Raw genomic sequence first — 24,925 nt, 5'->3', positions numbered from 1 at the left:
AATGAGTAGAGGGCAGCACTTTTCTATCATGTAGGGTGTGGCGTCAGGAAGATGGCCACAGTACACTTCAGTTGCAGGTGCAATAAGGAAATGCCATATTCTTCTTTCTCTTCAGTGTTATTTTCGGTGTCAGTTTTAAATTGAGTAGACAAGTGCATTTTGTGGAGTTCGTTTCAGATCTGATTCATGGCTTCTTCAAGTAGATGCTCAAATAGTCATAATGCATTTAGATATAAATGTGGTTGCTGCACACTTGTTCATCAAAAGCGTTCATTAAAAGCATCATGAAGCGTGCTTATAAAGCCTAGTTTGGAATTACGGAGACTTTGGGAATAAAACAAGAAAAGGGTCCCTCATATTGGATGTCATAATTGCGAGGAAATGCTTCGTGACAGGTCAAAAGGAAAACGAAACGGTGTGCTTTTTGGAATTCCCGTGGTTTGGCGGGAAGCTATAGATCACATAACTAACTGCTAATTTTGCCTGGTCAACACACAGGGTGTCGGCAAGAAAAATCAGCACAGGATCTCCTACCCTGATATTGCATTCGATATTCGACCGATTCCACACTCTGAGCAACTCCCAATTCCTGTGTTGAGTGGTTTTGACTCATCTGAAGATGACACTGAGCAAGATCAACAAATGTGAGGTGTGTTCGTAAGAAGTAAATTCAGAAAAAAACTGAAAATGCTATTTTGAAAAAAAATCTAGAGCTTACAGTGAAAAACTGAATTCAGACTTGAAATCAGCATACGCGAATTAGGTAAGATCAAGTGCTTGTATAAATGCAACAAAAATTTTGTTCCCCAGTGTAATTTTCCAGAAATTACGTCACTCGAATTGTATTTCTACTAGTTAGCATACTTACGATACTTCAATATCGTTCATACGAACAACAGTAATGTGACTGACATAAAGTTTTGGCTTGAATATTAAACCCAAAGGATTCTTTGAGCTGCTGTACCACTTCAATGTTACGCTCTTAATATCGCCTAGGTCTTTATCTGTTGTTACTAAGTAACGATATCTGGCGCCATGAAAAAGATCTATGTCTCTGAAAAAAAAAACAAAAAAAAAACCTATGTTACTGCCAAAGCCCGAAGTGCTGCCAATTTGTGACGGGGCCGGCAACTTCGCAAATTAGCCGGAAATCCCTGGCCAAAGCTCGATGTGCTGATGTAAAACGGCCCAGTAGGAGCCAAATCCATTTTTTTAATAGTTAACGTGTGATACATGGCTATATATAGCAGCTATATTGGATTAATAGCATGTGACGAGAGAAAAAAGGAGAAATTTGAGAGAAAAACTATAATATTAATTATATAAACATATAGTTTTTCTGCCAAATATTGGAAAAAATTATTACTGCATCGTGACTGCGGTTTGATGGGTTAATATTTAACTGAATTGGCCAATTCACGAAGTAGCCGGCCCCGTCGCGAATTGGCCAATTTCGGGCTTTGGCAGTAACATATATACATATATAAAATCTCTAAGGAGAAAAAATATTTAATATATAAAAAAAATGAAATTTTTTTTCACATGGACACATGAGTAGTTTTATTTTTATCTCGCATGATCTACAGTATGACAGAACAGATCTGTATAATATTATATATTCAAAATCGTATCAACAAAAGGATTCTTACAAAACATTTTTTTAATGTTCTTTATACTTTTATCTCTAGAGAGAGATAAAAAATCAGTTTGGGGCTCTCATTCTTTGCACGCTTTTCAAGAAAAACATTTTATTTATAAAATTCAGTAACAAAACTACATACAATATGCACAGGGCCGGGCTTAGGAATTTTGCGGCCCCTCCAAAAAAAAGTTTATGGAGTCGCTCTCCAACTTGTAAATTTTTAGACTTACGAACATAAATCTTGAAGGGGAAAAAATTGTTCAGAAAGAACTCATTTTATTACACTTATTTTTTTAATTATTTCAGGAACGCATTGATAGTTGAGATAGTAATCAAACACAACATATTGAATGGAAATTGCGTTTTAATTAATTTGACAAAATTTATAAATGACTAATAATAATTGGCGTGGTCCACCTGCTTACACTTCTTCGTGGCTCGAATCATATTGAACAGACATACTTTTCTGACATAATTTTAAAGCGTTGCATGATCTTTAGCAAAGATGTGTTACAATTCGATAACTTTGATCATTTTTCGAATCTTTTATTGTTGTTTTTGCTCAACTAATGTATATAATAGCAGTAAAGGAATCAAGAGTACTGGGATTCACAAAAATAAAGTGTTTTCCTTTTAACGTTCCCACTTGGAAAATTCTCGCTGAGTACGACTTATTTTCGTAATTCTACTTTTTACTAACACTTAAAATTTCCCGATTAGAGCATTTTCTCATCTTAACGTTTTTTATGACGAGTTTTTGAAAATTGCTTTAAATGGGATTCATTATATATGAGCACTCCGATGTTATTACTTGTTTAAAACCAATTGCCACAAATAATATCCAAGATTGTAATCTCAATATTTGAATATTCAAACTTGAAATTCAAAAATTCAATTCATACATTGTATATCCGCCCATCCGCCTTCCGGAATGTATGAGAGAATGATTCTCAGATGGTGGCGTTAAGAAATTTCGAAGAATTTTTCAAGCCTTCCTAGCAGGGCCGTAAATAGGTTGGGGCACTGCCCCAGGGCCCCGAGCGTAATAGGGGGAACTCCAAAAAATTTACTTTTTTTTTGCTTAATAGAAACCTCTTTCCGAGGGACTCCAAGGAAAAGTCTGCCCCGGAAAGGCACACTACGGCCTTGCTTCCTAGGAAAACATCATGACAGTTCCCAGGAAGGTATGCAATTAACACTCCGAAGTTACCTCACTCCGGGGTAGTCGTCATCTTGAGATGTCATCTAGATAATGGAGGCACCACCGGATGAAACTACATATTGTGCGCACTATTGGTACCTTTAGACCAGATGGTAACTCCAACGAGGGGGGAGGATAAAATTACTAGATTTCTTTTGTGGCGTCCCTTTTGTTTGATGCCCTAGGCATGTTTTTTTTTCCTTGGTTGATGTAGCCCTGTTATATCTTTGATCAGCGTTTCTCAACATTTCAGAACCCAAGGACCATTAAAATGTCTGAAACAAATTGGTGGACCGCTTTTGTCCCGTATTACGGGACATTCCTGTAATTTTTGTTGTACCGGTTTTTTTATACATATTTGTCTCGTTTTTCCAGTTTATTTGAATTTGTAATATTCACTGAAGTGTAGTGAATACATATCATTTTCATTATACATAAATTATATTATGATAATTATTGCAAAAAATATATAAATATACACATCTAACGTATTTTTCAAGTTCAACGTTTTTTCCACAATTTTTCAGCGAAAAGAGATTTTTAGACAAAGATTTAGATTTTTGAAAAGAGACATTTAAGAGATTCTAGTTACCGTATTTTTTTCTCAATGAAATAAAGTGATCTGTTCATTTGAAACATTTTTTGTGCACATTTTTTAACTGTGATTTTTAGCAGCCGTTTATTTTCCTCACTTTTCAGCAATTGAATTTTTTGGCAAATTTTAGAAATATCCCGAATTTAAGACTGCATTTTCATAGATCTATGGTGAACCTACATACATCATTATTACTACATGATATTTTATTAGATGTTTATACGTTATTACATGTAACGCATGAAGGCATAATTTTTATATAACTCCATATCGTTATTACTAATAGGCCTATCAACCCCACATGGTTGAATAATTTTTCATTCAGACAGAATTAAATTATGAATCCGCTTGGGAACCACTTCTGGTCCACGGACCATAGGTTGAGAACCGCTATCTTTAATGGCAGAAAGAAAGGCCAGAATTTTTTCAGGGGTAAAAAATGTGACCTCCTGCATACACTCTTTTCCTTTAGTCTAGATCACTTGATTAATGGAAGCGGAAAGGGACATCATCCTCGGATAAGTCGCCATGTGGTGGCATTGTCAGCAATTGTGAGCTTTGGCCTGAGTTAGATCCGACGGTCCATGTCCGATACCGTTCAGTGCACGCGAGCTTAAAGGAAAGATTGAGATATTCGTTGCCTTTGTAGTCTAGTACGTTCACCCGGAAAGTTCGATTCCCCGCAGGGGCAGGCGAATTTTCTCTCTTTCCAAAATATATCTTCGCACAGCCAGCTGTAAAAAACGTTTGTATGCATAGCGAAGAGTGACAACATCCTCGGACAAAAGATCTATACATCAAAAATAGTGTAAATATTCTATTCCGTTACTATCGATGATGTTTATGAAGTTGCAGTGAAACATTACAGCTATTTATTTATTTATTCAATATTGTTTGGCCAAGGCCTATACAAGAGGAAAATGACGATTGATGGTACAGGAAAATTCGGTAATCCTAGTACAATCTACAATATTTGGTGGTAGGTTGTTCCAGTCGATAATAGTTCTTGGGAGAAGAAGCTAAGTTTGTGACAATCTGAAGAAGCAAAGATGGGCGAAGACCAACAGTTAAAAACGAAGCGATTGGACTTATTTTGGATAGATTCTAATTTGTCTATGTTGGTTTGGGTATAGGGGTCCCAGATTTCACTGTGAAACCCGGGATCCCTATGCCATTGGCATAGGAGAGAGCAAGGAGGATATATGTCTGGCAGCACAGGTGACGGACATGACGGGTGGAGTTTCTCCAGTTACGACGAAGAAAAAAGAGTTTTTGGAGACATTTACTAAAAATATAATCAACGTGAGGATTCCAGCGGAGATCGGAAGAGATTATAATGCCCAGGTTTTTTCTATAATGGGGAAACCTCAGAGATCAAACAATTGTTTATCGAGTAAGGGAAATCGAGGGGAATTCTTTTACGGGTAACTTTCATAAAACTGTTTTTGAGGGGTTGAGGGGCAACTTCCAGGTTCAGCACTATTCGGAAATAATGTTAAGGTTGTGTTGGAGAGATTTTTGGTCGGATATATATTGGACACTGTTTTGTAAATAACACAATCATGTGCTCTGGGGAGCCGCGGCTCCCCAGAGCAGTTTAACAAAGATTCTCTTTGAAAAACCTTCGGGATGCTCCGCGGTGCCCCTGACAAAGATTGGTGATGCACAGTTTGAGAACCCTCTGGACTAATAAGTTCTTGGATTTTTCTCCTCGTAATTTGTCCAGAGGGCCTTCGGGTAAGTAGGCAAACCTCACGACGCCATAGTTCATATTAGCAAGTATCCTAAACCCTCGGATAAGCACTAATTGAAAAACAGTAGATAATTTCTTAAGAGTAGACTCTCAACGTTTCGTGGACACTTTCTGTTTTTCTGAAATAGTGTAAGTAAGTATCTTCAGTTACTTTTAAACTTTCCTCATAATACATAGACAATTCCAGGCCCGGTCCAAGTGCTTCAAGTGCAAAAGGGACTTCATGAAGATGAGATCCAGGTAAAATTTTCGAGAGTGAACTGTTAGGCAGGAATTTCTGAACAGGTAGAGGGGCTTCGAAAAGTCCCTTTGATGTTCGTAAGACGGCCCTGCGTAGACCACCAATGTGTCGTTGTGGGAAATAAAGAAACAAATAACGCCCGGAATTCTGCTTTAAAAAGCGATGAGTATACACATAGGGCATTTTTATTATTTTATTTATGAAATATTCAACGGATTCTCAAAGTGTATGTGCTCGTGGCTCATCGACAACCTTTTTTGAGGAACGTCTCAACGCGTTGGTGTATTGATGCGTGCTCATTCAGTTCTTTGTAGTGGGTTTTTTTTACATTAGGCCAAGGGGTTCTCAAACTGTGCACCGCGACACCCTTGTGCGCCTCCAATCTTCGTCAGGGGCACCACGGAGCGGTTTTTTGAAAATATTTTTTGTTAAACAGCTCTAGGGAGCAGACGGAGCTCACGGATAAGCATTGAATAGGGCGGAAAGGGCACCTCGGGTGGAAAAAGTTCGAGAACCCCTGCGTCAGGCTATTCTAGGCAGTCACAGATAAATGATGACGAAGTCGGGAGGAGGGCCACGGATGCCAAAAGTTTAAGAAATACTGCGATTAATTGGAGGGGAGACATGTCATGAGTTAACAAACACACCGGCTATTTTTGCAGGGAATAATTTCGCCGATTCGGCACACCTCTGTATATGCATAATGATGAAACAAACAGTGATTCTTGGAAACGAGAAACTACACCATGAAAAAAAGCAATGTTTCTGAAAAAGTCACATTTTAACATAAAACTATGTACTATCACCGTATATAATATAGTACAATATATTGTCGTTCAAATATAGAAGACTAATTTTCTCTACATATCAGAGCGCTATTTGCCCAAGATTATAGGTTTTTTTTATTTACCCATTTTTAAGAAAAACTCTTCCAGAACCCCTTTTTGTGCTCCAAAATCTTGGGTTTTTTAAGGCTTAAAAGCTCATAGCTGTTTTCCACCTTTTCTCAGTCTTTGACACTGCCCTATACACAAGCTAGTAGCTCTTGCCAAGACAGATAACCTGCAGATAACGTGACATTTCTAGGCGTTATGAATCTACACTGCTCAAAACAATTAGGGGAGCAATCAAAAAAGTGAAGAAAACCGTGCGAGACAGCCACGTATTGGCATACAATGGATAGTACACGCGTATCAATGCGCAATACAGAAAAAAGACGTAAAAAAATTTGGAATTAAGCTTTAATTCTTTGAAAATATGGAAAAAACATGAAAAGATGATTTAGGGCAACAATTTGGTTACATGTAAACGATAAAAAAAAGTGCTGTTTAGACATGATGCATGAGTTTTAATAGGGCGTGTGGTCTCCTCGAACAGCTAAGACTGCTGCACACCTGTTTGCCATGGATGCGATGAGGTTATCGATCAGACTTTGGGGAATACTGTTCCACTCCTCAAGAAGTGCAATCTGCAAGTCTCGGACAGTAACAGGCGGCCTTGGTCGCGCAGCAATGCGTCGTCCGAGCATGTCCCAAACATGCTCGATTGGATTCAGGTCAGGAGAGCACGCTGGCCATTCCATACGCTGTATTGTTTCAGCTTCAAGCATGTTCTCCACCAGACGAGTTCTATGCGGTCGGGCATTATCATCCTGGAAAACAAAGGAATCTCCAATGGCTCCAGCGTAAGGGATGACATGAGGTCGCAGTATCTCGTCTGCATACCTTCGGGCCGTCAAAGTGCCATTCCGAATGATATGCAGGTCCGTACGTCCGCCTATGCTGATTCCACCCTATACCATCCATCCAGCTCGTCTGTATTGGGACCTTTCACGAACGAATGCGGGGTTATTTCGAGTGCCCCTGTCCCTCCATACCAGAACACGTCGGGTGTCACACTCCAGACTGAATCGAAACTCGTCTGTAAACAGCACTTGGCTCCAATCATGTTGCTCCCAATCTCGATGTTCAGCAGCCCATCTTCTTCGGGCCGCACGGTGGCGTGGGGTCAACGGAATGCAGACCATTGTCCTACGTGCATAAAGCCCTCCCTCATGAAGCCGATTACGTACTGTTTGGCTGGACACCCTTCGTCCTGTTGCCAAGAGCAACCGTCTTTGCAGCTGTATAGCATTCTCTGTTCTGTTTCGACGGGCTGTTAACCGTACATACCGGTCATCAGTTGCTGTAGTGGCGCGTGGCCGACCTTGCCCTGGTCGACGTCTAACATTTCCTGTTTCTTGGAATCGATTCCACAGCTTTGCAACAACACTTCTGGCGACTCCAACAGCGTCCGCGACACTACGTTGTGTTTGCCCGGATTCCAATCTGCCTATAACCCGCCATGCCATGGATTCCGGTAAATCACGTTGTTGAGACATCCTCAAGTCAACTTGTCTATAAAAAAAAATACTGTGCAATCGAATTTCACAGTTACGGCAGTAAAACAGACGTTTCTGCAACATCCCGATTTCTGCCCTTATCTCCTTTTTATGGTTTTTGACGTCATGAACTTTGATTTGCATATGAAGTTTTCTTCTTCCGTTTCCTGCTAGGCTTTAAATTATGGATGATTCATTTTATGTTACTTGTCGGTATACATCTTTGCGTAATTTTGTTAAAACCATGTGCTCCCCTAATTGTTTTGAGCAGTATAGTTAAGTCCCCCATTCATAAAGTGGTATTTCTAGCCTAGAAATTCTAGGAACTCAAGATCTACCTAAGGCGCCGAAAGAAAAGGCTATCCGAAGAAAAGGATACTTCTTGGAGCTTGAATCTTAGCCATTACTTCATAGGTTCAGTGGTCTGTCCAATATAGGCGCTTTTATTCAAATTATTAGTCTATTCAAAAGGCACCTTAGTCAATGCTCTTGGTGGCCCTTCAGAACAGAATGAGCATTTCGTGAACGTCATATCCTCATTCCTATGAAAGATATTTCTAGGAGCTCTACCGAGAACGACCAATAGCAAGAGAAAAAAGAAGCGGGCAAGATTCTGCCCTATAATAAAGGTGGGGGAACAGAGGCTGATGTGAACATGTTTCCATATGAAGAGCTTGAGAGCAATTGTCAAAAATGGTAATGAAAACCTCCACTTTCTTTTTCTTCTCTTAAGGATTAGCACAAACCCAATCACTGTGAAACTGCAAGAGGCGCAAATATAAATGTAGATTTTTCCCTTACCCATCATTTTAGTCAATGAAGGTAGAAAATGAGAAAGACAATATTGTTCAAGTTTTTTTAAAGATCAAAAGTCATTTAGAAAAATAGGCGCCAATGTAGGGAAAATTTCGATTGGGGGAGCAATCGCTCCCTCTGCTCCCACCTGGCTACGCCACTGAATGAGAACATAGAAATTTCATCTGCGCAGAATTTGAAGATATGATTTCGGACCCCATCGGGGCCAGTAGAGTGGGGTTTTAGTTGTTTTTAGAAGATTCAGGAGACCAGATTTAGAAAAAGATATGGGACTGGAGTTGTGAAATTAATCAGAAAATAAGTATTGAGGGGGAGGGGTGGAATCATAGGAGAAAACAGAAGAGAAGGCCCGATTAAAAAAATACGGAGGCAATATCGAAGGGAGAAGTTAGATCCGAGTTGGACGTTTTGAGTGAGGAGTTGCCGGCTGATTTGGTGCGTAGGAAATTCCAGAATTTTGAGGGATTTGTTTTAAGATAGATAGGAAACGAGTTGGACACGTAATTGGATTTATGGTGAAAAATGAGGTCTTTGGGATTACGAGTGGAGACCGAAATTTTGTTTCTGAGAGTGGAGAGTCGTTGAATTTGAGTTTAGAGACAGCACGCAGAATTCTTCTTTTCAGATGTATAATGGTGCGGTTGATCCAAGGGTTTAAGAGACATTTAGATGAGGAGCATTCGGTAGGAACAGTAGCTTTGAATTTTTCGTTAACAGCTTTGAATTTACTCCAGAGACGTTGAATATCGTTAGGAGAGGAATAGGAGATGAATTCAGGAAAGTGAGTATAAAGGTTATTTTGCATGAGAGGGTAGTTAGCCTTATTAAAGTTGAGTTTTTAGGCGAGTTTAAAAGAAGGGATGGTATGATGGAGGAAGAAATATAAAAAGGGAATTTTGTGTGAACGGAACAGCCATCAAAAACAGAAAAATGAAAAACCGGGATTTTATTGCAAACCGCTATTAGGTCTAAAGTAGAGATTGTGTGATTGGATATTCTAGTAGGTTCCAAGATAGTGGCGCATTTTGATAGCGTACTTTGAAGTTGAAATTTAACACAATTTATTTTACAAGAGTATTAAACATTTTAAATATAATAAAGAGCTGGTTCATGCGACCGACTGGTCCCGAGAGAGTTAAGAGAGAGTGTGTCCTTATCTTTTGTCGCTTACTAGACTAGGCAGGTGCAAGAGTTCGCCACACGTACATTACCAGCTACGTGTACCACTGAGTCACCTCAATAGTTTGGACGAGGTTAAATTTGAAGAAAATGTCGAGAACTCTATTGTTAATACCATGGTTTCCCGAGAGGGACTGCATATTATGCAAGTCTATGCCGGGTGAATTCCAATCGCCAGCTGGTAGCCCAGGTCGGGAAGATACTCGTCTAAAGTACCAAAGGGTGTGTAGAGGTGTCGTGAGTTCGATACCCGATTCGTCCTTGTCAGAAAACTTTCCTGACACATTGGTACAACAGAAACGGCGACATGACCACATAAAAAATTGCTACCGCAGGGAGTACCCCATCGAGGGGTTAGCGCACCAACCTCTCGACGAGTATAAAAACAATCCTACCGTTCGGAATCGGCAATAAATTGTAGGTCCCGGTCTAATTAGCCCTCGTGTGCAGAAAATGACCGTGGTGCGACAAAAATGATCAAATGCAGGTGCAAGCGAGAAGCAGGTGCAAGAGTTCGCCACACATATATTACCGGCTACGTGTACCATTGAGTTACCTCAGTACTCCCCCTCCAGTGTCGTAGGACACGAGATGTTTTGGGAAGCGAATGAGTCTCTCGGAGCGAGTTGTTGTGGTTACGGGTGACTCAGGGGCTTCACCATTATGTTGACTGTCCTCTTCGGTGACAAAAAAAGGCAGGCTTAACGCGATCTACCGATACCGCTTCTTCTTTACCCTTAATTTTGAGAAACAGGTATTTTTCATTTCGTTTCAGGATCTCAAAAGGGCCGTCGTATGTTGCATGCGTACAGCGTCGCGGCGCATGAAGACGTGTGTACAGGGTGAAAGTTTAGGATGCACAAAAACCTTTTTCACCCCGTGGGAACTTGCTGGTACCGGAGTCAAACGTAGCATGTCATCACGTAGTCTGGAGACCAATGTTGACGGCTGAGATGCTTCAGTTCTCTGTGGCTCGAGGAAATCACCAGTAAGTCACAAAGTTGTACCGTAGACCAATTCCGCGCACGTTGCACTTAGGTCATGTCGAAGAGTCGACCGGAAACCCAACAAAACTGTTGGTAGTACATCGACCCATCTATTAGTGTTTTGGCACTTGATTGCGGCCTTCAGCGGACGATGGATGCATTCAATCATACCGTTTGCTTTGGGATTGAATGATGTTATCCGTAATTTTTGAACACCCAAGAGGTTTGATAACTCTTGGAATAACGAAGATTCAAACTGGCATCTTCTATCCGTTGTGATGCGCTTGGGACATCCGAATCGCGATATCCATACAGACAGGAATGCCTTCGCCACAGTCTCAGCAGTAATGTCCACGATCGGTGCCACTTCTGGCCAGCGCGTAAAGTGATCCACCATAGTGTGGGGAATGCTCACATTAATACAACTAAAAGGGATACTAAGGTAGTTTATTATGTTGATCCTGATTAAATAAAAACAGAATAATACAACAAAAGCGTCAGTGTGGGAGGCCACGTCTGGTCTCACCCACGTACACGTCGACGTCTGCGTCTCTCAACTCAGTATACATCGTCAGAGGGCGCTCGTATCTTACCCTGAAAGATAGGACGTCTTCCTTCCTACATCGGCCATTCTGATCTGTAGCATGCGCCCTCACATGTGCAATACTTATACATATAATGTACACACATATAAGCAAATAGACAAAAACTTGCCAGGGAAAAAAATGGACATCAAAAAATTAAAAAAAATTCGCCATAATATGGTTAAACGGCAATAATAATTATAATAAAAGGCATATTAGAAATAATAATCACTAAGCACATCCACAAACAAAAAAAAATATTGACTCATAACTAAAAATTAATACACGTAAAAGAAAAAATCAGCGACAAAAACACACCATGAGAAAAATTATCGAAAAATAGAAAACACGCTGAAAGAAGAAAATATATGTACATAAACACACAAAAAAAATATTACGTAAGTTTCGAAATAACACGTCTATTGAAAAATGATAATACGCCTAATCATGAAATAACACGCTCATAATCATAATAATCATCTATCATTCATGGAAATACGAAATCAATAGGATCATGAACAAAAAAATCAATCGCATTAAAATGAAAAAGAAAGGAGAAAAAAAAGTATACACATAAAATAAAATGAATCAAGTCAAATATTCATATTATTGTGACAACGTCGTTCAGTTTGTATTTGATTGGAGGTCTTCTGCGATAGTTATACGTCTTTCTAACCTTTAACATATGTTTGAAGTTTTTACTGGACGTCGGCAGATGTCCAAGGTGATTGGTATGGTAGGTGTTCAAAGGGGTATCGTCTTTTTGATGGGTATGCAAACTACTCGGTTTGGCAGTCTTTCTGTTAGCTTTTCGGGCAGCTTGATGAACACTGTTGGATATCCGAAAAGATATAGCAACGGCCAAAATTACAACGAAGAGGTATGCTGCAACACTTATATATGAGAAATATTTTAGAGATAATAGCAAAAGTAACACCAACACAAACACTATAGCACTTTCTTTCACATCTGTCCAATGCATCAATTCGACAACTAGAGAGAAGAAACAGCAACAACTTTCATCATCAGTGTTGTTATCAGGTTCAGCTTCCATGACGTCGGATGCTGTTGAATGTTTCACCACCTTCTCGTCATCGGTGTTGACCATATGCGCAACCAGCTTATCGCACACAGGAATCATCTGTTTCTCATCATCAATATCGCCTTCAAGCAAATCGAAGAATTGTTCCTCATCAATATCACGTTCGATGAAAGGCTCTCTGGGAGAATGGCACATCGGTTTGTCGTCTGTGACCATGATGCAAAGTTCAGCATTCGTAGTTTCGCTTTTAGTAGCCACATCAGATGGAAATAATTGGTTACCGTCAGTTTGGGTTTCTTTCGAGACTAAGGGCGAAATGTCAATTTTAGGGTTTTCTTCAAGTATCGCATAAACGAGTGGTTTATGTGCATCGTCAGACGTCTGCTTCTGAAGATTGGAAAATATCACACCATCGGGTGTAATAGTAAGTTCGGCTTGGTTTATGACATCACATCCTAGGATAATATCAAATATCATGGAGGGATTCGGCACAACGTGTATCTGAGCAGTAAGGTTCTGATCGTCAATGGAAATCGTCGTTTGAAAAGAACCAATGACACGAATTTTTGAATAGCCAAATCCAGTTAGAACACTAATATTCGTTGTTAGCTTTGGTGATCCCAGATGGATCCACGCATTTTCTTTCATGAGAGTCATTTTACTTCCTGTATCAACTAGACATTTTATTTTAGCACCCATGATTCGAACATCTTTACACATTTGATCTAGCGGGGTAGCTTGGTAGATATTATTTACGTCAGTGGCATTATGCAAGGATTTTTGAATGGTTTGTGGACACGTGTCAGATTTATGACCGAATTCAGAACAGGAAATACACTTTGGTCCTCGATGTTTCTCTGGACATAGTCTAGAAATATGACCATTTCCATTGCAATTAAAACACGTGATCTGCTTCGATTGCCTAGGTGTATGAAAGTTTTCGAAATTCGGGTTTGGCTTTTGACTGCTTAATTTCGGGTCGCGCTTGTGGAATCGATTGTTTACGTCAGGAGTATTAGTTGGATGATGGAATCCAGTTGAGGATTGGCTACGGCTTGTTTCATTAAAGACTTCAGTCTTTAATGTTTCATACGAAGATGTTTCATACATCATTAACTTTGTTTTGAATTCGGCAATCGTCTGGCACCCATAGAGTAGAAATTTATTTGCTGGTAAATCAGAAATACCGTTTATACAATAGTCTATAATCGACGCATCATCGATAATACCATTGGCATGGCTAGCTAATTCTCGAATAGCTATAAAATATTCGGAAAGGGTTTCTGACGGACGCATTTTCCGTTGCTGAAGTCGTCTGTGCAATTCGGCACTGTTTATCTTCATGCTAAATTCCTCAAGTAGTGCTTGCTCCCTTTAATGTTTTCCATGTCGTTAGCCCTCTTTGAGACTGGACGAACATTTTCGCGGGGCCTACAAGGTTTCGTTTCACCAGTATGATTTTTTGTTTTTCAGTTAGGGAGGGAAAAAGCGAAAAATTCTCCTCCACGTCCCCGATGAAAGCATTCACACCATATGTATCTTTCCCCGAGAAAGACCTCATCGTCTCTTTCAAGTCGTTCAAAACCAGCCAATAACTTCCGTCTTGACAGCTTTGATGGTTTTCGAAGGGAGGGTTCGGAATCGTCGTCACAACAGCATTTTTGTTTACATGCAGGGGATCCCGTGGGGTGAACGAGTCTCTGTTCTGCTTAGTGTGAGGGTGGATATGTGGTGGGGTCGCGTCCGTGTGCAGTGGGTGTTCTTTTTTCTTCCCATGAACTGAAGCCTGCGATATGGAGGTTTCGGCGTCGTCATCATCATCATCATTGTCCTCCTCTGAAGTATTATTATTACTATTATAATCGTGAAAGTCTTGCACATTCGACAAAAAATTAAAAATTTCGTCGCAAATCTGTTCCTTTGTTTCGGGGATTTCCAAATGCAGGGCATTTCCGATTGCAATTAACTGGGACAAATTAAATGATTCTAGGACTATTTTTTTTCTTTCGGGAACATCAACATTTCAAGGAAATCCCTTGAAAGCTTGAAGCTTTTTTCTGCTGCTTCGATCGAAGGGTTCGGCAAAAATGATGTCATTTAAGAGCTTTATGGTTGATGATTTCGCAAATTTTAGAGTTTGAGCAATGGATGGAATTTCTCCGAGAGAAATCTCCATTATGAGAAAAAGAACTCACCCCGTCTGATGAAAACAAAAAGTCTGCTAAATAATCCAGATGCACACACACAGTATCACACTCGCGTTGGACAGCTTCTCGTCGCGTTTAGGAAATGGGTGTGGGTCATAATCCCGACAGACGAAATCCCGACAAGTCACAATCCCAACAGACGAAATCCCGACAGGTCAAAATCCCGACAGGGTCGAAATCCCGACAAGTCAAAATCCCGACACGGTCAGAATCCCGACAGGGTCGAAATCCCGACAGGTCAAAATCCCGAAAAGTCGAAATCCCGACAGGGTCAAATTCCCGACACGGTCAAAATCCCGACACGGTCGAATTTAAAAATTCAATTTCGCCGTATAATCGCCGCACTTCGCGATTTCTGTCGGGATTTGAATTTCTTACGGCAAGGGGCGTTGGGGCGCCGATGAGAATGATAAATTGCGATCAAATAAATTTTTTAAATTTTAATTTCGCCGTATAAGCCGCACTTCGCGATTTCTGTCGGGATTTGAATTTCTTGCGGCAAGGGGCGTTGGGGTGACGATGAGAATGATAAATTGCGATGAAATAAATGTTTCAAATTTTAATTTCGCCGTATAAGCCGCACTTCGCGATTTCTGTCGGGATTTGAATTTCTTGCGGCAAGGGGCGTTGGGGTGACGATGAGAATGATAAATTGCGATGAAATAAATTTTTCAAATTTTAATTTCGCCGTATAAGCCGCACTTCGCGATTTCTGTCGGGATTTGAATTTCTTGTGGCAAGGGGCGTTGGGGCGCCGATGAGAATGATAAATTGCGATCAAATAAATTTTTTAAATTTTAATTTCGCCGTATAAGCCGCACTTCGCGATTTCTGTCGGGATTTGAATTTCTTGCGGCAAGGAGCGTTGGGGTGACGATGAGAATGATAAATTGCGATGAAATAAATTTTTCAAATTTTAATTTCGCCGTATAAGCCGCACTTCGTGATTTCTGTCGGGATTTGACTTTCTCGCGATTAAGGGCGTTGGGGCGACGATGAGAATGATGAATTGCTATCAAATAAATTTTCTAACTTTAATTTCGCCGTATAAGCCGCACTTCGCGATTTCTGTCGGGATTTCCGTTTGTCGCTGCAAGTGGTTTGTGGCTCATACCATGATCAATGGAGATCAATAATTTGGAAATTCATTTACTTTTCCAACTTGGCGAAAAGCAAAGGATTCAGGGTTGCCTTTTTCTGGCATTTATCGATTTTTCTATCCTCCACAAACACTGCTGTTCCTTATTATTTTCTTTGAGAATTTTTCGAAATTCTTTCTCGCTCAAGTTTCAAATAGACTTAAAATGTCAAATGATATTGCACAAAGTTAGACCGTTTCATGAAGATCTTAATTTAAAATTTTCAAGGTTTTCGAAAGCAATGTAATAGTAGAGAAATATTTTTATTCATATGTATAAAATTACATGTCTTGACAGCTTAATTCACTGATTCATCGCCGAGCCGCAACCACTGAAGGTCAGGCCCGTATCTAGAAATTCCATGCGGGGGGGGGGGGGGGACAAGGTGGTCAAATAATATATTTGGCCATGTTTTACCTTATTTCAATCATTTTCTCTCATTTCGAAGGGACCGGATCCCCAATTCCCCCCTTCTCACTACGAAGCTATAAACATAAAATTCTGTCAATAGTTTTATTTTATACTGTTGAGACTCCCAAAAAAATTTCTTAAAATTCTATCTCTAAGTTGGTCTTAAGGCTTTGAAGAGAGTATGCAAATTGTGTGGTAGTGTAGTTGCATACAGGGTGTCCTTTAAGAGTTAGTACGGCCATTGTCTTCTCAACCATCCGTGGTAGAGATGATTTCAGTTTGAAAAAATGCTCAAAAGGCGTTCAAAAATTACCCTGTACCAGTTTTGAGAGTGAAAACACAGTGTGTAACAAAATAAAAAAATATAAATTTTTAAAACTTCTAATTATAAAGTGACTGCACCGTATCTCCTGAGACCAACAAAAAAAATCTAAGTTGACAAGTACAATGTTCGCCGAGATATTTGAATTCAAAATTCGAAGGAAAGGTGGAAAGGACAGCATAAATTTGGGGAAGGAGCGTTGTCGATTAGTTTTTGCTGTCTTTTCATAACTTTTCTCCAGTTTTCGAATTCAAATATCTTAGCGAATATTGCACTGAGAAACATGCAATTTTTCTGTTGGCATCAGGAGAGACAATGCAACAACTTTCAAATTGGAAGTTAAAGGACGGGAAATCAAAGAAAAATTTAGATTTTTTTGTTTTGAGCCACACACACTGTATTTTCCGAGGATGATATCACTTTCCGCTATCTATACGAAGGTTTCAACGGTTGGCTGATGCGAGATGAAGTTAGGAAGGAAAAATTCACCTGTGCTCTTGCTAGGAATCAAACCCACGTTCTCGAGCTTTCTGGGTGAGCCCACTAGACTACAAAGGCAAAGAATATCAATTTTTCCTTGGAACTTGTATGCGATGAACGGTCGGACCTAACTCAGGCCTCTGGAATCACGAAGTGCGGCTTATACGGCGAAATTAAAATTTGAAAATTTATTTGATCACAATTTATCATTCTCATCGGCGCCCCCACGCCCCTCACCGCAAGAAATTCAAATCCCGAACCGCGGCTTATACGGCAAAATTAAAATTTGAAAAATTTATTTCATCGCAATTTATCATTCTCATCGTCACCCCAACGCCCCTTGCCGCAAGAAATTCAAATCCCGACAGAAATCGCGAAGTGCGGTTTATACGGCAAAATTAAAATTTGAAAAATTTATTTCATCGCAATTTATCATTCTCATCGTCACCCCAACGCCCCTTGCCGCAAGAAATTCAAATCCCGACAGAAATCGCGAAGTGCGGCTTATACGGCGAAATTAAAATTTGAAAAATTTATTTCATCGCAATTTATCATTCTCATCGTCACCCCAACGCCCCTTGCCACAAGAAATTCAAATCCCGACAGAAATCGCGAAGTGCGGCTTATACGGCGAAATTAAAATTTGAAAAATTTATTTCATCGCAATTTATCATTCTCATCGTCACCCCAACGCCCCTTGCCGCAAGAAATTCAAATCCCGACAGAAATCACGAAGTGCGGCTTATACGGCGAAATTAAAATTTTAAAAATGTATTTCATCGCAATTCATCATTCTCATCGTCACCCCAACGCCCCTTGCCACAAGAAATTCAAATCCCGACAGAAATCGCGAAGTGCGGCTTATACGGCGAAATTAAAATTTGAAAAATTTATTTCATCGCAATTTATCATTCTCATCGTCACCCCAACGCCCCTTGCCGCAAGAAATTCAAATCCCGACAGAAATCACGAAGTGCGGCTTATACGGCGAAATTGAAATTTGAAAATTTATTTGATAGCAATTTATCATTCTCATCGTCACCCCAACGCCCCTTGCCGCAAGAAATTCAAATCCCGACAGAAATCACGAAGTGCGGCTTATACGGCGAAATTGAAATTTGAAAATTTATTTGATAGCAATTTATCATTCTCATCGTCACCCCAACGCCCCTTGCCACAAGAAATTCAAATCCCGACAGAAATCGCGAAGTGCGGCTTATACGGCGAAATTGAAATTTTAAAATTTATTTGATAGCAATTTATTATTCTCATCGTCACCCCAACGCCCTTCATCGCGAGAAATTCAAATCCCGACAGAAATCGCGAAGTGCGGCTTATACGGCGAAATTAAAATTTGAAAAATTTATTTGATCACAATTTATCATTCTCATCGGCGCCCGCACGCCCCTCACCGCGAGAAATTCAAATCCCGACAGAAATCACGAAGTGCGGCTTATACGGCGAAATTGAATTTTTAAATTGGACAGTGTCGGGATTTCGACCGTGTCGGGATTTTGACTTGTCGGGATTTCGACCCTGTCGGGATTTTGACCTGTCGGGATTTCGACCCTGTCGGGATTTTGACCTGTCGGGATTTCGACCCTGTCGGGATTTTGACCTGTCGGGATTTCGTCTGTCGGGATTGTGACTTGTCGGGATTTCGTCTGTCGGGATTGTGAACGGAACCCTTAGGAAATGTCTCTACACTCGTCATTTATCTAGGGGATGGTTGGCTTGAAAGGGCGAGCCCCCAAATGTGGGGAATGCTCACATTAATACAACTAAAAGGGATACTAAGGTAGTTTATTATGTTGATCCTGATTAAATAAAAACAGAATAATACAACAAAAGCGTCAGTGTGGGAGGCCACGTCTGGTCTCACCCACGTACACGTCGACGTCTGCGTCTCTCAACTCAGTATACATCGTCAGAGGGCGCTCGTATTTTACCGTGAAAGATAGGACGTCTTCCTTCCTACAATAGTGAATGCATAAGAAAATCCTTGTGATTCTTGAAGCGGACCAATAATCTCAAGATGAACATGTTCAAAGCGTTAGGTTGGAAGTTCAAATGAACCCAGCTGGTTGTATGTCTGTGAACTTTTACTTTTTGGCACGGAATACAAGACTTGAACCATCTGGTGACATCTTTATTGACCGAGGGCCAGACAAATTGGTCTGTGACCAGTTTGGTAGTGGGTCGGGTTTAAGGGTGTGATAAGTTGTGCACCACCTGGAAAACCTGGTAAGGGAAGTCCTTTGGAACGTAAGGTCTGACTTTCCCAGAAGAGACATCGCAAGTCCAATGAAGTTCGTTTCGATTACAAGTTCATTAGCTCCGCATCTGTTTCTTGGGCTTCCGCTATTTCAGTGTAATTGATGGAACACGGTGTTGTGTAATTTTCTCAATTCGCGATAGAGCATCTGCAACCGAATTTTCTGATCCCTTAATATGATGTATGTTATCGTAAATTGGGAAATATATTCTGTCTGTTTTGCATCGGTGATAATTTTTCCGATTTTTGTCGAAATGCATATATTAACGATTTGTGATCAGTTAGGATGCTAAATTGTCGACCTTCCAACATATATCTAAAATATTTTATTCTAGCAAATATAGCAAGCAATTCTCTATCATAAGCGCTATAGTTTTTTTTCGGAAAGTTTCCGAGAGAAAAAACCAAGGGGTTTTAGTGTCTGTTCCACCTGATTCAAGGCTCCCCCATGTCTACATCTGAAGCATCAACGCTCAAGATCAATTGAGCTGTTGGAGATGGGTGTACTAAAAGTACAGCTTCGACTAATTGATGTTTACAGTCCTCGAAAGCTGTAGAGGCCTCGTCGGACCAATCAATTTTGTGATTTGAATTTTTAGTTGAGCCCTTTAAAAATTCTGTCAAGACATTTTGTTTTTCCGCGGCTCGTGGCAGGAACCTTCTGTAAAAACTTACCAGTCCTAAGAACCGCCTCAACTCTTTTAAGTTGCTAGGTTTATGGCATTCTAAAGTGGTCTGGACTTGATACCCTTTTCATTTATTACATGACCCAAGAATGCCAATTTTTTAAGACCTAACTTGCATTTAGAGGCATTAAGTTTGATACCATATTTGTTTGAGCGATTGAATAGCAATTCCAAGTGACGAAGATGTTCCTCAGCGTCCTTAGAAAAAACTAGAATGTCATCAATATAAACAAAGCAAAAATCTAGGTCTTTTAAAAACCTCATCCATGAATCTTTGGAACGTCTGAGCTGCATTGCAGAGTCCAAAATTTAGGAATGGGAACTCGTACAGCCCAAATGGCGTGATAACTGGAGTTTTAGGAATATCTTCTTCACGTACTGGAATTTCGTGGTAAGCTCGAAAAATATCTAGTTTAGAAAATATTATCTTATCATAAAGCGCGTGAGGAAAATCTTATAAGTGGGGAATCGGGTACCTGTCAGGGACTGTCTGAGCATTTAGCTTCCCCTAATCTCCCACCGGACGTATACCACCAGCTGGTTTATCCACGTCGTGTACGAGCGATGCCCAGGGGCTCTTTGATGGCCTACAAATGCCTGTTTCTAACATGTATTTAAATTCTTTTTTGACTAAATAAAATGTTTTAGGATGCAGCCGTCTGACTTTACAATGAACAGGTGGCCCTGTTGTCTGGATATGATGCTCCGTAGAATGTTTAACTTCCTTAAAATCGATTGTCGGATTTGTGATATCTGGATATTTTCTCAGGATGTCGTGATATGGAGAAAATCCGTCCATTGTTTTCACCGCGGCTTGAGAGCAAGGCTTGGAATCATCTCCAGGCGACTTTCTTCCGGCGATAAGTTGCCATCGTTGGCACACTCTGGTTCGGTGTTGTTCTGCTGGGTTGTCGCTGTTCTGGAAAATTCTGCCAGGCGGCGTTCGTTGTTGTAGCGCGTCTTTTCAAACAGTCATACAGCCATTTTGTCGTTTGTGCTTGTTCCGAGTGTTTGGATTACATTTTCGTCGCTGGTCAGGTTGTATTGTTCCTTTTTTTTCCCTTTATTTAAACAGTGCCTGTATTTTATTTATACCCTGATCGCTTTATTATTTAAACAACGGTCCGGGCTTTATTTAAACCCAGATCGATTTATTATTTAAACAACGGTCCGGGCTTTATTTTAAACAATGCCCGGGTTTTATTTAAACCCTGATCGATTTATTATTTAAACAACGGTCCGGGCTTTATTTTAAACAATGGTCGGGTTTTATTTAAACCCTGATTGATTTATTTTTATCCACAGTTTTATTTTTTAAACAATCCAGAGCTTATTTTTGTTTATACCATTTGTTTTTATTGTTTTTTGCTGTTTTCTATGCTGGCGATTTTTTTTTCTGGCGCACGTAGTGTCTGGCGGCTTTTTCTCGGACCGTTGGACATATTTGGCGTCGGAAAAAAAGTCGCCAAAAATCGCCAACCTGTCCCTTATACCAAAGCTGTTCCCGAAGTATTGTAGGAAATCAGCGCTTATTATGGGTACAGATACCTCAGCAATCACAAAGTTCCATTTGAATGATCTACGCAAGCCCAAGGAAAGGTGCAAAAGGGTTGGGCCGTATGTTTTTATTTTGGAATGGTTGGCTGCAAAAAGTACTAGACCGGTGTCTCCATGAGCACCTTTTCGTAGTGGTATACACGAAACATCACTTTCTGTGTCGATCAAGTAGCTACAATTTGTTTGTCTGTCGTATACCTTTAACCGATGCCTGATACTCAGACCATGGCCCCCACAAGGGGTGGGCTTATAAGGCTCCAGCCCTGGGGCCCGGGAGGATTTTAATCATTTTTTTGTTTTTTCACGCTATAAATTCATCATAAAGGAAGCCCCGTGAAAGTCTGGTCAGGGGGCCCGTAAATGATCCCATTCTAGGTGCCCTGCTTCAGGATGTGGGGGCCATGACTCAGACCCTTATTTTAGCCACTACCTGTATCCGTACAGGCCACAGAGTAATAATACTATAGAGTGCGCGCGAGGGGTTACAATGTGAAGCAAAGATCCGGAGTCACGTGACTCCAGTCGAAAGGCTGGTCAGGGAATCTCGCTGGCAATGCTTTCCTTATGGCTACTCGTATGACGATCTACACGCGCTGTCTTATTTTTGATTAGAATGGCCAACACTTGCGCAGCTTTCGGATGTTCTGAGCGGTTTAGGAAAGGGGGACCAGTATCCTTTCACAAGGGAATACTTTTTTGCTTATTCCCCTTCTTATAAATTAAAAATTGGAATATTAAATTGACAATTCAATGGATTTCTGACGTAATCTCAGTTTTTAACGACTCCATTTTGGATTTAATTCAATTAAAGTTCCAAGTTTTGGTAAAATTCAAATGTCATGAATCATTATTAAATGTTTTAATAGAATTTTTGGCAATAAATGATTGAAATTGTGAGTTTTATGAAGTTTTAACTGAAATATACGTCTCCGCAAGATTTGGCGAGATTTGGCGAGCTAGTGAGTTCATTCGACTTTTGCTCAACTTGGAAGAAAATATGCTTTTCAGGAGGAGAAATTTATGAAAAATATTCTATTTAAATAGAATGTGAGGAAAACTCCCCCCCCCCCACTCTAGACAATTGCAGTTTTTGCATAAAAATGCATAACAACCTCTAAAAATATTAGTATTTTTACCCCTCTTCACACCTGAGATAAAACTATTACAGAAAAGAAATTTTTTTATTCATTAATTTATGTTTGTTGTATGTGAAATTGCCGCTTCAAACAAGAAAATTAATTATTCAATTGATTTTTTGAGTCAATATCTGTACTAAGACCTGAAGTCATATATTGTGTACCTCAGATGTTATCTTGAAAAAGAATCATTCTAAAAACGATTTAATACCTTAAATTAAGATTAACATATGCATACTTTTGGAGCGAAGAGATTACATATGTCATATATATATATATATATGACGTATATATATGTCATATGTATATATATGTCATATATATATATATATATATATATATATATATATGACGTATATATATGTCATATATATATATATATATGTGACGTGTGTAAATATTATATCCTAAAATATTATATATATATATATATATATATATATACACACTTTAAATTATTACATATATACTCTACATGGAATTTTAATTCTTATAATTTAGAGAAATTGATGATGAGATTCTGTAATTTTCTTGAGTAAAATGTATTTCAATCCTGAAATTTTATGTAAGTGTTTACAGTTTTGTGCGATGAGGTTATAAAAGGTTTTTCAGGAATGTTAGAAATGAAACTTTTTCTTATTGTTTGAATATTATTTCATGACTGAATATGGTATGAGTGCGAATGTGTTACATTACATAACATAATATGATGCATTATAATTAATTATACATTAATTATGAGTATATAGAGTAATTGTAATGTTCTGAAAAGATATATTTTTGTTTTAATAACCCCTAGTATAAATAAATTTTCGAAATTAAAAGCGACAAAGTGAATGAAGAGAATATTTAAAAATATAAATGAATTCGGCTTTACAACATATACGTTGTTCCGTTTACCAATATTTGTTTATTTTATAGAATTTATTTTTTCAAATCTGATACTCCCTAAATATTTCACATAAAAATGAGTGAAATTCATTGAAAAAATGAAGGAAAGTTTTCATCAACTTGATCGAATTGAGTCAAATTTCGTTACAGCAACATCCTAGCTTCTGCGAAAACGCGCCAAATGTAATAGCGCAGAACCTGTTCTTTCCCCGACAATACTGCTCATCTTTTCTTCACGTTCGACAAGTTTTATGAATAGCGTGCGCGGTCTATTTATATCTTAAGTCTATGGTACAGGCAGTGGCCGCTACTCGTTTCCCTGAGACAAAGAACACGGTTGTTTGCATTTGAAAGAAGAAGCACCGAAACGGTCATGATAATAACAGAGGCCATTGTTTGGGTTCTTAGCATGAGGAAATCGGTGGCCCGAACCACTGTGGTTTCTGTTGTGAGACCAATGACGTTTATTTTTGAAGCGAGATCGGTTTCTTTCCCTAGACAATCGCTCTACTTGCAAGCTTAAGTTTTCAATTTGTTTTTGCAAGGAAACCAAATTAGTGGACGACACAGCGGTCAGTTCTGACTCTGGCGGATTTACTGAATAAACCGTAGGTTCTCCGGATATCTCATGGATTTCGTCAGCTAAAATGGCTAATTGGGATAATTCCTTTCTCGAAGCCGAAAGGATGGTTTGAATTTCAGACGGTATTCTTTGTACAGCCAAAGATTTTTAAAAAAATCATCGTTTAAATTATCTTTTGCCAATTCCCGCATTTGCCGCAGTAAAAATGATGGTTTTTTATCCCCTAATTGTAGGTCACTGAGCAATTTTTTTTTATTTCCCGACTTCGGAGTCAGTGAACTCGGCTATGAGCCGTTCTTTCAGAGCTTCGTATTTGTTTGTGTCAGGGGGCCCATAAAGTAAATCATTCACATAACTATAAGGGTTTCTGAATCAACCGACGCAACTAAACTAGCGAATTTTGTTCCGTCTTGTGTGATGCCTGACATAACGAAAGCTGATTCGACCTGAAAAAACCATAACCTCATGTTTTGTTTCCAAAAGGGGGGGGGGATTCGTAACGCGACACGACTGATTTGCGGAGGATCAGCGTTATCTACCGGCATGTTTATGAAAAATATGTGTGCGGATGCTCGCAAAAGAAGAAATATAATACACTAACCTTGTATACGTTCTTGTATCGTTGTATTCGGCAGAGGAGAGTTCGTCGCCTTGTTTAGCTTTCAATCCAAAGAGTAAATAAATACACAAATATACAGTGAGACGAAGTTTTCTCGGTTCCTCTTGCGATCGGCATTTTGCTTGGTAGATTTCGAACTTTCTTGAATAATCCAAGGTTAAAATTTTGAAGCACATATGGCTTGTTAGTTCAGCTTGTTT

At 39.5% G+C, this 24,925-nt stretch overlaps 1 protein-coding gene across 1 annotated transcript in view; it reads right to left on the bottom strand.

The window, feature by feature from the left end:
- Positions 1 to 24,925, bottom strand: part of LOC149080308 (pancreatic lipase-related protein 2-like) — a 196,774-nt gene that overhangs the window by 8,419 nt on the left and 163,430 nt on the right. Inside the window, exon 9 of the mRNA XM_089239435.1 lies at positions 869 to 1,054. Within this exon, the coding sequence (XP_089095561.1) occupies positions 869 to 1,054 (186 nt within the window). The remainder of the gene's footprint in view (positions 1 to 868; positions 1,055 to 24,925) is intronic.

Source organism: Pholcus phalangioides, unplaced genomic scaffold, assembly GCF_987345545.1.
Source record: "Pholcus phalangioides strain wild (caught in Gottingen) unplaced genomic scaffold, Ppha-v1.0 ptg000011l_1, whole genome shotgun sequence".
Classification (NCBI taxonomy): Eukaryota; Metazoa; Arthropoda; class Arachnida; order Araneae; family Pholcidae; genus Pholcus; species Pholcus phalangioides.
This window is presented reverse-complemented; position numbering and strand designations above follow the sequence as displayed.